A 14,134-nucleotide genomic window follows, 5' to 3' on the forward strand; every position below is an offset into this window, starting at 1 on the left:
CTATACAGCCCAACCTTGTTTCTGTGCTCCAGAATATCTATTTACATGACACTTTATTTTGAAAGTCTACAAAGCATTTTAAACTTAATATGTCTAAAACACAGCTCTGAATTTTCCTCGGATCTGCTTCCTGCATCGCGTTCCCAGTTCTGCTCCATTCAGTAAATGGTATCATTATCTGCTAGTTGTTCAGATCCAAATTTGGAGCTATCTTTGGACCCTCTCTTTCTCACATATCTCAGATCCAATCCTTCAGCTTCTCAGTACCTCCACCTCTACCTTAGTCCAAGCCATTCAGTAATTCACAGTGGCCTTCCTATTCATCTTCATGCTTCTACTTTTGTTTCCTTAGTTTATTTTCAACACAGTAGCCAGAGCGAGTTTTAAAAACATAAGTGAGATCATGTTGCTGGTTTGTACAAAACCCTCCAGTGGCTTCCTGTTACTCTTAGAATGAAATCCTTTTTTTTTTTTTTTTAACCATTCCCTGCAGTGCCATATATGACTGGACCCCTACCTCCTTCTTTGACTTCATCTCCTACCATTTCTCTTCCATCCATGCTCACTTTTAGCCTTGCTGGCCTCTTTGTTATTGTTCTTCAGAGACAGCAAACTTGTTCTGTCAGGATTATTGTTATTGCTGTTTCTTCTGCCTAAATCCCTACTTAAATGTCATGTCCTTGAAGAAGCCTTTACTGACCACTTTGATCTAAAATTGCTTGCTGGCCAGGTGCTGCGGCTCACGCCTTAATCCTAGCACTTTGGGAGGCTGAGGTGGGTGGATCACCTGAGGTAGGGAGTTCGAGACCAGCCTGGCAAAATGGTGAAACCCCATCTCTACTAAAAATACAAAAATTAGCTGGACCTGGTGCCGCATGCCTGTAATCCCAGCTACTCGGGAGGCTGACGCAGGAGAATCGCTTGAACCCAGGAGGCGGAGGTTGCAGTGAGCCAAGATCCCGCCACTGCACTCCAGCCTGGGCACAACAGAGTGAGACTTGGTCTCAAAAAATGAAATAAATAAGATAAAATAGCTTGCCCATCCACTACCACACCACACCCACACACGCTATCCCCTACCTTGTGTTTTAGTTCTTATTGCTACCTGAAATTGGAAGATTTCTTTAGTTCCTATACATTGATACCACTGCACCCTTACCCTGTTCTACAGTGTAAGTTCAACAAGGGCAGAGAATTTTCTGACTATTTGCTGTTATGTCTTTTGTACAAGCTCATGGTGGCACTCAGTATTTAAGTGACTGAGTTAATTAGCTGTGTGACCTTGCAGATCAGTTCACTTCCCTAGAGTTTGATTGCATCTGTAAACAAAGGGATGAGTAGGATAGGATGTATCTCTAAGGATAGAATTTAGATTCTGGATGATCAGTCATCTAGAATTGAAGACAACCTTGAAGTCATCAAGTTCAAGCCTCTTATTTTATAAAAAGTGATTTGACCCATGTCACGTTGCTCAGGCCAGTGCTCTTCACATCACACAATTGTTCTAATTCTGCAATCAACTCTGATTAGCTCTCTTTATCTTTTTTCATTACAATTCTATTAGTTTTAATTTTTATGTTCTTTGCCTTCATCCTCTTCATCATATTACTTACGTAAGTCACCTCTTTACAAATAATTATTTTTCTTCAGTTAGTCCTTGTTTTCTCACCATTTATTGAGTATAAGCCAGTGTGATTTGAAGTCTGCTTCCCAGCTCTCATTCTTTGCCTTGCCACACTCCACTGTTTTTTTTTTTTTGAGATGGAGTGTCACTCCGTCACCCATGCTGGAGTGCAGTGGCGCAGTCTCGGCTCACTGCACCCTCTGCCTCCCAGGTTCAAATAGTTCTCCTGCCTCAGCCTCCCGAGCAGCTGGGATTGCAGGCACCTGCCACCACGCCTGGCTAATTTTTGTATTTTTGGTAGAGACGGTGTTTCGCCATGCCATGTTGGCCAGGCTGATCTCAAACTCCTGACCTCAAGTGACCTGCTCGCCTTGACCTCCCAAAGTGCTGGGATTACAGGCATGAGTCACCGCACCTGGCCCACACTCTACTTTTATGAGATTTTCTCTTTTTGTGAGCCAAAAAAAAAAAAAAAAAAAGAATGTATACAGTCATGGTTAACATGTATATTTTAACTAATATGGTAGATTTTTTAATCATGGAAAAGGAAAATAACTTTTGTAGCAAAACTAGTCTCTAATTCCCCTGTAAAGTTTTTCCAGCTTAATAGGCTCATAGGCTATTAGAATAAACCTTAGAATTTACCTATTTCAACTTCTTAATTTTCAGTGGGGGAGATGTATCTATCAGCTTAGAAAACACTGAGGTAAACAAAAATAAACAGTTCTTCAGGACTTCTCAGAACCTTGAATATATTAATGTATAATCCCTCCGGGTGGGGAGGAGGCTCATAATACCCAGATTTTATTTTACCGCAGAGTATGATACTCTGCGGTAAAATAAAATCGGATAAAATATGGATTACCTGTTAATATCTTCTGGGATAGTAGTGCTCCTAAAACACATTTTTGAATATTTATTAGGTGTCAAACACAGTTCTAAGTACTTTACACTTTTCAGCCTGTTCTATCTGCTACATTCATGTGTTCCTCCTTAATATGATGTGAATATCTGCCTTTAAGAAGTAGTATGCCATATTGGAGAATGCATATTGGAAAATGCAAGAAAGGATGTGATTGTGTATGCAGAATATAAGTCCTAGGTATTGATTCATTTAGAAATTTTTTGTGTTTTCTATCTAGTTTATCATTGATTTATTTATATAGCTTACTTTACATATTTATGATATTCACTATATACTGTAGATTAAATATCAGTATAATGTTTGATAATTTCTTAGAGCAATTCATTTGTAGAACATTTGTTGATATCTATCATAATATAAATTTACATTGTATCTCATGAACTTTTGGCATTCCATTAATACAGTAAAAGTTTTCTTGGTTAAATGTTTTGTCAATTTTGATTATACACGTATAGTCTTTTCCACTTTTTAAAAAGTCCAAAATATGTGGGAAGAAAATGATAAAACATACTCAGAGTAAAAGCCCGCTTACCCCTGCAAATCAATATAACCACAATTTACATTTTTCCATACTTTTTGATCCCTATGTGTCTAGTCTGTTTTCTGTTGAGTGAAACAGAATACCTGGAACTGGCTAATTTTTAAAGAAAAGGAATTTATTTCTTACAGTTATGGAGGCTAAGAAGTCCAAGTCCAAGGTTGAAGGGGCCACATCTGGTGAGGGTCTTCTTCCTGATGGAAACTGCAGAGTCCTGAGTTGATGCAGGGCATTACGTAGCGAGAGGGCTCAGTGTACTAGTTCAGTCCCTCTTCCTCCTTTTATAATGCCACCAGTCCTATTCCTGTAATAACCCATTAATCTGTTTATGAGGCAGAGCCCTCATGACCCAACACCTCTTAAAGGCCCCACCTCTCAGTATTCCCCCACTGAGGTTTAAGTTTCAACGTGAGTTTTGGAGGGGACAAACATTCCAACCATATGTAGCAACCACTATGGTAGCTACTCTTCAGAGAGATGCAGCCTCCTGCCTCCAACCAGGGAGCCACATCTCTTGCTCTTGAGTAGTCCCTTTCCTTAAATCATGCTGGCACTGTGACTTGGCTTTGATTAGTAGAATGCAACAAAAGTGATTCTGTATGACCCCAAGACTTTGCTAAGATCTCTTGGAATGCTTGCTTTGGGAGAGGTCAGCCTCTAGTAAGAAGTCAGACTGTCTTGAGACCACAAGATGTGTGGAAGCCCAGGCTGGCCCTAAGCTGTATAGAAAGGCTTCATGAAGGGAGGGAAACAGAAAGAGAGAAAGGTGACTGAGAAGACCAATCACAGAGAGAGGGAGAGATCTTCTCAGTCAGCTCCCGTCTTTTCCAGCCATCCTAGCTGACATTTGAGTGAAGAAGTCATCCTGTATGTATGTCCAGCTCAGACTAACATCCAGATGATTCCAGCCGCAGCCATCATCTGACTGCAGCTACATGTGAGAACCCAAGTGGGAATCACCCAGCTGAGCCCAGTCAATTCACAGAACTGTGAGAGAGAATAAATTCTGGCTTTAAGCCGTTAAGTTTTGGTGTAGTATTTTACACAGTCATAGATGGCCAGAACAGTGTATATTGGTATATTAAAAAACATACCAAAAGTCATATTTAATATATGTATAAATAATGTTATAGATATTACAGCCATGCACCACATAACAATGTTTCAGTCAACCATAGACTGCATATGCGACTATGGTGGTCCCATAGGATTATAATTCTGTATTTTTATTTTACCCTTTCTATGTTTAAATAGATACCCAAATATTTAATATTGTAATACAATTGTTTGCATTATTCAGTACAGTAACCTGCTGTACAAGTTTGTAGCCTAGGAGCAATAGGCTATACCATAAAGCCTAGGTGTGTAGTGGGCTATACCATCTAGGTTTAGTCTAAGTACACTCTGATATTCGCACAGTGACAAAACTGCCTAACAACACATCACTCAGAACATATCCCTGTTGTCAAGTGACACATGACTGTATAATTTTGAAACATAAATGGTGATCGTATTTGGCACATCAGTCTACACCTAGTTGTGTGCTGTAGCTGGCTCTCAGGCCCGTAAGATGCAGCTCCACCTTCAGTGATATCACACTGGTTGCTTGAAAATGACCATCGAAATAGGCAGATGCTGCAAATCAGGGCTTCCCTTGATCCAGAGAGCCAGTTGTTGAACATTTACCAGCCAGTTGTTGAACGTTTACCAGTTGTTGAACATTTACCACTGTCTGTATTTTCCTTTTTTCATATACATTATTATTTTTTGAATGACTGTATATTTGGTAATTTGGATGTACCATAATTTATTTAAACAATCCCCTATTATTGACCTGTTATTTCTTTAGGATGTTATTTCTCAAAATAGAATTGCTGAATCAAATGGAATATACATTTAAATTTTTTATAAGTTTTACAAGATTGTATACTAGTAAGGTTATACCAATTTACCAACAGTGAGGGTGTTTCCCAGTGCCCCACCCAGCACTTATTTTTATATTTAGAATCTTCATACATATATTTTTTTAAATTCTGGGTTTTTTTATTCTTAAAAGTTTTTAATGGTTCGAGGCTGGGCGCAGTGGCTCACACCTGTAATCCCAGCACTTTGGGAGGCTGAGGCAGGCGGATAACAAGGTCAGGAGATCGAGACCATCCTGGCTAACACGGTGAAACCCCATCTCTACTAAAAATACAAAAAATTAGCTGGGCATGGTGACGGGCACCTGTAGTCCCAGCTACTCTGGGAAGCAGGAGAATGGCATGAACCCGGGAGGTGGAGCTTGCAGTGAGCCAAGATCGTGCCACTGCACTCCAGCCTGGGAGACAGAGCGAGACTCTGTCTCAAAAAAAAGTTTTTAATGGTTCGAAACCCAAAAGCTACAAAAGTATATGGGAAAAGTCTCCCTTCTATCACTGCCTGTGTTTCGCAGCTTCCCAGTGCCCCTCTCAAGGGTAACTTGGAATTTTATAAGGAATTCGTATATCCTCTTTCAGTGATGTTCATGCGTGTACAAACAAGTATATTCCTTTGCTCCCTCTTTTTTTACTCACTTGGTAGCTCCCATACACAGTTCCCCACTTGCTCTTGTCGTTTAATGATATATTTTGGAGATCAATACCAAAAGAGAAAAGTCTTCCTCAGTATCTTTTCATGCCCTCATGGTATTTCATTGAACGGATAAATCATATTGCTTCTAATATTTTACAATTGGTATATGATATGTGTACAATACTTGAACATACATCATTTCACATATATATGAATATATCTGTAGCATACATTTTTAAAATAGTTGCTTAATCAAAGGGTATAACTTTGATAGACATAGCCAAATTGTCTTTTATAGAGGTTTATGAATTTACCTCTCCATCACCAATATATAATATCTCCACACATTTGCTAATGCAATATACTGTCAGACTTTTGGATCTTACCTATTTGATAGGTTAAAAAATAGTACCAGCATATAATTTAACTATGAGTCTGAGCTCTAGATGTGTCTTTTGTTTTCTGTAAATTGTTCATATATTTTGCCTATTTTTCTTCAGGTCATGGGCTTTTTTAGTTGTAGGAGTTATTATTCATTAATGAAATTAGCCCTTTTATCTGCCATATAATTTGCAACAATTTTATATCAGCTTTTTTATTGTCTTTTGGCTGTTGTTATGATAGTTATGGCCATGCAGAAATGTGGGATTTTATGTAGCACAATTGTCTCTCTCTTTTTTTTTTTTTTTTTTTTTTTTTTGAGACAGAGCCTAGCGCTGTCACCCAGGCTAGAGTACAGTGGCATGATCTCAGCTCACTGCAACCTGTGCCTCCCAGGTTCAAGCAATTCTTCTGTCTCAGCCTTCCAAGTAGCTGGGACTACAGGCACCCACCATCACACCTGGCTAATTTTTGTATTTTTAGTAGAGACGGGGTTTCACCATATTGGTCAGGCTGGTCTCGAACTCCTGACATCAGGTGATCTGCCTGCCTCGGCCTCCGAAAGTGCTGGGATTACAGGTGTGAGCCACCATGCCCGGCTCACTTGTCTCTTTTTGATGGCTTCTAAGTTTTATGGCATTGTTAGAAAGTCACTCTTCATCTCTCTCCTCAAAATAAAAGCTTTCATCTACAGTTTTAACTTTTATGGTTTCTTTTTTGTTGTTAATTTTTTTCTTACATTTGAGGTTTTTTTTGTTTGTTTTTATTTAATTATTTACTTTGAGACGGGGTCTTGCTGTGTTGCTCAGGCTGGAGTGCAGTGGCGCGATGCAGCCTCTGCCTCCTGGGCTCAAGCGAACCACCCGCCTGAGCCTCCCTCAGTGCTGGGATTACAGGCCTGAGCCACTGTGCCTGGCCTGAATTTTTGATCATTTAGAAATTCATCTAGGTATGAAATACGGTATGGCTTCAGCTCTGTTTTTTTCTAGAAGCCTGTCCAGAGTCCATTTATTGAATAAACATATTTTTCTGAATGGTTTGAAATGTCACTTACTTAAATACTGCTTATATTAAACACTGTGTTCTATAATTACACAGTTTTAATTATTATAGCTTAATGATATATTTCTCTTCTCTTTCAGGACTTTCTTGTTTGTTCTTGATTGTTTTTCCATGTAAACTTTAAAATCAACTTGTCTAATTCTCGTATAACTCTTGGTATTTTTTTGGAATTTGGGGATTGTGTCACATTTAATAACTAAATCAAGGAGAATCTGCATTCTTATGATAAATTATTTCTAAGAACATGTTTGAAGTGGGGTGTGTTTTAAAACATCTTCAAACAGATCATTTTTCTTATTAAATTTATTCTTAGGTGTTTTGTCTCTTTTGTTGTAGTTTGTATTAGTATGCTAGGGCTACCATAATGAGAGACCACAGACTGGGTAGCTTAAACAACAGAAACTAATTTTCTCACAGCTCTATAGAAGCTGGAAGTCCAGGATGAAGGTGCTGGCAGGTTTGGTTTCCTCTTAAGTCTCTCTCCTTGGCTTATAGATGGGAGCCTGCTTGCTGTGTCCTTACATGGCCTTTCTGTGTGTGTACATATGCCTGGTGTCTTTATGTCCAAATTTCCTCCTCTTATAAGGATACCAGCCAGATTGGGTTAGGATCTACCCATATAACCTTAATTACCTCTTTGAAGGCCCCACCTCCAAATACAGCCACATTCTGAGGTACTGGGAGTTAGGGCTTCAACATATGAATTTGGATAGAGAAGACAGTTTAACCCATAACAATGGTAAATGAAGAATTTTCTTTCTTATATCTGCCAATTGATATTTATATATGTGAAAGTTATTTGTGTATTTAATTTCATACCTAGTCATCCAGCTTATAATTTATAATAGTTTTTACTTTATTCACTTAGTTTTTCCAGGTATAAAATTATATTATTTATAAATAATGATCACATTGCCTCCTCCTTTCTAATTTTTATAACCTTTATTTCTTTTATCTAATTGCAGTCTAGAGCTGTTGAAATGGTTAACTAAGAGTGGTGGCAGTAGATACTTTTCTTGTATTCCATATTTTAATGAAAATATTTCTAGTGGCTTTTGGTGTTTCCATTAAGCATGATGTTTGCTTTTGGATTGAGATATAGATATATAGTGTCTTTAAGGACTTCATCATCTATTTGTATTTTATTACAGTTTTTAAAAATCAAGAATGGATACTTTTATCAAATGCCTTTGTGGCATTTATGAAGATGATCATATGTTTTCCCTTTGATCTAATAATATGTTGAATTTGTAAATAAATTTACTAATATTGAACCATCTTTGCATTCCCCTGTTTGGTCCTGGCCTATTCTTTTAATTTGCTGTTGAATTCTGTTTGCATACAAATTCCTAAATGAGACATAAATAAATAGTTTCTTTATGGAGGCTTTGTTAAGTACAATTTTTTGCTTGCTTTATATAAATAATTTTAATCGTTTTCTTTTTCTGTGTTTCAGACAATTTGAAATTATGTGTTCTTTAATTATTTATTAGAATTTTCCTATGAAACTTGGGTCTAGTGCTTTCTGAGAGGAGGTGGCTCTTTGACAACTTTATTTCTTCTATAATATATCTGTTTAAATTTTTTATTTCCTCTGGAGTCAATTTTGTTAAATTACATTTTCCTATCATTTGTTTCCATTGGGTTTCAAGTCTATTTGCATGGAATTGAGCAAAGTAATCTTTTTAAGATTCTTTAATTTTTCTCTATTTGCATCTGTTTCTTTATTATCATTTCTGTGTCTGTGTGTTTGCTGTTTTCTTCCCTTTGTTGTTTTGATTAGACTGGAGTCTGGCCTATCCTTTTTCAATAACAAACTTTGGGTTATTAATTCTGCTATTTTTTTGTCTTACAAATACTTTATTTCGTCTTTTATCTTTTTTTTTTTGGAGACATTGAGTCTCACTCTGTTGCCCAAGCTGGAGTGCAGTAGCGCAATCTTGACTCACTACAACCTCCACCTCCCTGGTTCAAGCGATTCTCCTATCTCAGCCTCCTGAGTACCTGGAACTACAGGTGCCTGCCACCATGCCCAGCTAATTTTTGTATTTTTAGTAGAGATGGGGTTTTGCCATCTTGGCCAGGCTGGTCTTGAACCCCTGACCTCAGGTGATCTGCCTGCCTCGGCCTCCCAAAGTGCTGGGATTGCATGCATGAACCATCACGCCTGGCCTATTCTTCATTTTCTTTTCCTTAGGTTTGCTTTATTGATTGATAATACAGTTGATATTTCTAGTTAGTCATTATTCTATTAATTTGATTTAAGGCTTTTTGTTCTATAGAAGTGTTAAATTTTTAGTAGTCAAAAGTATCAGTGTTTTCCTTCTATGGCATCTTATTTTCACATTACTCTTTTAAAAAGTTCATCTACATCACCACTGCCTCTCTCCTGCCATTGTACAAATGCTGTCTGTTCTTCCCTATTTTAGAAGATGACTAATGTCAGCCAAATATCTATCATCTATCTATCTAGATAGATAGATATGGCTCAATGTATAGAGTATAAATTTATTGTCAAATTTTCAGGAGTATATTTTTTCCACATAATAAGAAAATTACCTATAAAACCTTATAAATGAAAACATCAAATTTGTAGAATTATTTTACTCTACTTTATTTAAAAGATTTTGGGCCAGGCGCGGTGGCTCACACCTGTAATCCCAGCACTTTGGGAGGCTGAGGCAGGTGGATCACCTGCAGCCTGGCCAAGATGGTGAAACCCCGTCTCTACTAAAAATACAAAAATTACCTGGGCATGTTGGCACATGCCTGTAATCCTACCTACTTGGGAGGCTGAGGCAGGAGAATTGCTTGAACCTGGGAGGCAGAGGTTGCAGTGAGCCAAGATCACACTCTGTCTCAAAAGAAAAAGAAAAAGATTTCATAATGGCCTTTAATAGAAAGTTATTTTTATATATTTAAGATGCTTTTCTTTCTGTTCTTCCAGGTTACTCAAATGAGTCGTCCAGACTTGATTCTCTTTCTGATGAAATACCTGATGGCTCTCATAGTTGGCATTCCCTCTGTATTTTGGGTTGGAAGCAAAAAGACATGCTTTGAATGGGCCAGTTTTTTTCATGGTCGTAGGAAAAAAGAGTAAGTTGAAATAAATGATCACAGTGTTCACAAACCTCACATTTACGTAAATTTTTTTGTGTTGCTTATGTTAAAATGACTTGGATTTGGAGAATTATTCAAACAAGACTAACATTTTCAGCAGTATTCAGTTATGATTGGCACAGTAGCATGTCTTAATTTAAAACTAAAAACTTATTTTGAGAAGATGGCCAAGTAGTCCAGAAGATGACCAGGCCTCCTGTACTAATTCAGAATACTTGAAGGAAGTCCAATCTTTGTGAAAAAAATTCAAATTGTAATTTTCCTAAAAGCAAATTAATGCTTTTCTCTACATTCTTACCTAATCTTCCTGATATTCCTTTGAAGGTTGACTTATATTCTCATCTCTCTTTTACAAATGAGAAAACCAAGATAGAGGTTAAGTGCTTGGCCAGAGTCACACAGGTATTTACTGATAAGAGCTAGATAAACTTCTGTCTCCAGTTGTCCATCGTTCTTCCAAGCATACCAAAAGTGATATAAAGAAATACTCTTATTCCATTCTAATATAGTACGTTAAAGCCAAATAGAAAAATGATATTAGTAGAGTAATTGAAATGTGTTAGAGGTTATTGTAATTCATAGTTGGCCATACTGCATACATATTACAGTGTGATATAAGGGCATATTTAAGGAATCTTTAAATTTTTGTACGTTAGTTTGTAAAACAAAACAAGACCCTTCAGTTTTCACAGTGGAACAAATGATTTCAAACTCTACTCAGTTTTAAGTCTCATGGGTATCTCTATCTGAATTATCACAAACTCTAAGTTAGTGGATTCTATATTTCTTATGATTTTACTTAATCTAGGATCCATGGAAGAATGATTTTTTTGTGGGGTAGTCTGTAAATATTTTAAAATTATATGTAGAATGCACCTTGTATTGGTTAATGTCATTTTCTTATACAATTTGAAGTTACTTTAGTTTCTGCCTCACTAATAAAGTTTATATTTACTAAAATACCAGTAATTAACAATTTCTGTTGTACAAATTATATTAACATCACAGTTTAATATACAGTCAGCCTTTTGTATCTGGGGGTTCCATATCAGTAGATTCAACCAACAATGGATAAAAAATATTTGGGAAAAAAAAAATTCAAGAAAATTCCAAAAAGCAAAACTTGAATTTGCTGCATGCTGAGCACTACACTGAATCTATGCAAATAAAGTGATGTATTAGGTACTGTAAGTAATCTAGAGATGATTTAAAGTATACAAGAGGTTGTATGCAAATACTACACCATTTTGTATAAGGGACTTGAGCATCCTCGAATTTTGGCACCCACAGGGGGTCCTAGAACCACTCTCCTGAGGAAATTGAGGGATGACTGTATACATTTCTTATTCTGATATCTGAGACTGCTACTAGTGATATCAGATAATGCATTTCTCCTTTAAATATAATTTCGTAGAGCAGAGAAGGAAAGAAAGGGATCAGTTCACTCAATAGCAACCAAAAAAATTTGTCTTCTAGGCATTTATTCATTCTTTGAAAGACTTGTTGAATGCTTACTATGTGCCACCAACTACTTTTGGATACCAATGATTTGATAGCAAACAGAACAAGCCAGGACCCTCCTTTCTTAGAGTGTCCTCCCTTATGGGATTTACTGTGATTTATTTGTGTATTCTTTGGAAAACTGTATTGTAATCACAGTAAAACATGATGCTGAGGAAAGGACTTGAATTAAACATTCCTGGACACCTCTGGGCCATGTATAAATAATTCTGTAATAGAGTTGCATTAGAAATTCCAGATAGAGCTAAAACTGAAGCTTTCCTTATAGAGATTTATCCTAGTTAGTTTGTGGGGATACTGGTTGGGCCGAAATCCTTTTGAAACTGGTTAAAACTCTCAGGGGCCCTTCCATTTGGTTTTCTGCAGCTGTGGATTCCCAACCAACAGTCATTGTGATCTTCCAAGCCAGAATGTGCTCTGGGCTGGAGTGGCAGCCCCTTATTCTGGTGTTCAAGAGCGTGGGCACCCTTTAGCTATTTCTAGCATTTGTCTGGTTAGCCTTTGGGAAACGACTATAAGATAATAATAATGGGTACTAATTTATTGGGCACATTTAATACTCAAAGCACTGTTCTAAGCACTTTACACATTAAATCATTTAATGCTGTAAACAGCCTTGTGATGGAGGACATCATTTTACAGATAAGGAAACTGAGGCATAGAACCAAGATTTCATAACAAGTGATTGCTAACATATAGATTCAAACCCAGTCTGACTCCAGAGCTTTGCTCTTAACTACTTTGTGACACTGTGCTGTAGACTGGTTTCTAACATTGTGCTAATCAAATTAATGTTCTCCCCTTAAGTGAAGCCAGATTTAAGACCATACTTATGCTAATAATTCTGACATAGATTTAAATATTTTTAGAAATCCTCTTTTGGATTACCTGGGTCATTTCACTTAATTTCTCTGGACATTATCTGTAAAATGAGGGGACAAACCTTCACCATTTGGAGGTGAGTTAAATTTTTGGAAGAACTAGAAGTCAGTTTTAACCAAGTTTAGAAAATAAAGTCAACAACCAAGAATGACTTGGTGGGATGTACATATATATGAATAAGGCCATTGATTACAGAGGAATGAATCCAGATTTTTGTGTGTTTTTTTACTGTTTTTGACTTGTTCTTTTTTCTGTCATGTTTTTGGCACTTTGCTTTCCAGATACATGTAAACACTATTTTATCATTACCTTGTGATTAGCCTCTAAGACTTTAAACTTAAGTTTGATCCTTGACTGTTGGTTTCGTTGTGTGATTTTTTGAAAGTTCTTTAATTTCTTAAAACTTTAGTTTCTTTGTCTATGAAATGGGGATTACAATATCTATTATTAATAGATATCCAATATTCCCTTAGAAATACACTCTTAAGACATGAATCTCTGTAATGATGACATTATTAAGAGGATTCAAAGGAGAATATATATAAAGTACTCAATAAATACTAGACTTCCTTCAGCCCATCTACCCCAACACGAAAAACAACAGCAATAATGACAATCCTTTTGTAATGTGAGAATTTATAATGTATGTAATTTCTCAATATATGATCCAATCTTTACATGCTGGAGTTTTATTTTTGAAATGAAATTGATTATCTAATTTTAACTTTATGAGTTTTCATAGTAAGTCCTTTATTTACATAATCCAAGACACTAACCTTTACAACTGTTTAATTAGCTCTTGTATTAATTTAATTACTGCCTTGTTCATCACCATAAGCCATCTGTCTACTTAATCCTTTGATAGCAGTTAAAATTTTTTGTTCTTAACAATAATTTTTCCCCTAAATGTTTCCCTTTAAGCTTCTAATATGTCTGAGACTTAATTGTAACTTTAATTTTTCATTTTGTTTTGTTCTAATTATGACTGCTCATGTTTATTCCAGCACTAGACAACTGCTTCTGCATAAAATCAACTTGTAGACTAAAACAACTGCTTTTACAACTTAAAAAAATGTTGTATCCATGCTACAGTGAAGCCTCTACTAGTTATATAAACCATGCAAGAAAACAATTTTTCTATTTTAGAGTTATATCTTCATAATATTTCAGTGTCTTGAGAATGATAGATTTCTTTGCCTGAAAGGGACCTTTTAGAAATGATGAAATTGTATACTTTCATTTTATAGATGAAGAAACGAAGGAAAGAAAGAGGAGATAATGACATGCTTAAGATCAGATTTTTATTGATAAAGTTGGAACTAAAATCCTGATTTCCTTATTCTAACACAGGCCTTTTTCCATCATACCACCTTAGGGGACAGATTGACATAGATTGTTGTTATATTCTTTCCTCTGTCAATAATGTTTCTTCATATCAGTCCTATAAATCTAATTTGGCAAGCAATTAATTTCAAGAATAATATCAGTGTTGCACAGAAGTATTGCTTATTGGTCTGAAGGAAGATTG

The 14,134-nt window shown here is 36.4% G+C and overlaps 1 protein-coding gene across 1 annotated transcript in view; it reads left to right on the plus strand.

Moving 5' to 3' along the window:
• Positions 1 to 14,134, plus strand: part of FZD3 (frizzled class receptor 3) — an 80,139-nt gene that overhangs the window by 47,720 nt on the left and 18,285 nt on the right. The window contains exon 6 of the mRNA XM_002818953.6: positions 10,031 to 10,179. Coding sequence (XP_002818999.1) covers positions 10,031 to 10,179 — 149 coding nt within the window. The remainder of the gene's footprint in view (positions 1 to 10,030; positions 10,180 to 14,134) is intronic.

This window comes from Pongo abelii, chromosome 7 (assembly GCF_028885655.2).
Source record: "Pongo abelii isolate AG06213 chromosome 7, NHGRI_mPonAbe1-v2.0_pri, whole genome shotgun sequence".
Lineage (NCBI taxonomy): Eukaryota > Metazoa > Chordata > Mammalia > Primates > Hominidae > Pongo > Pongo abelii.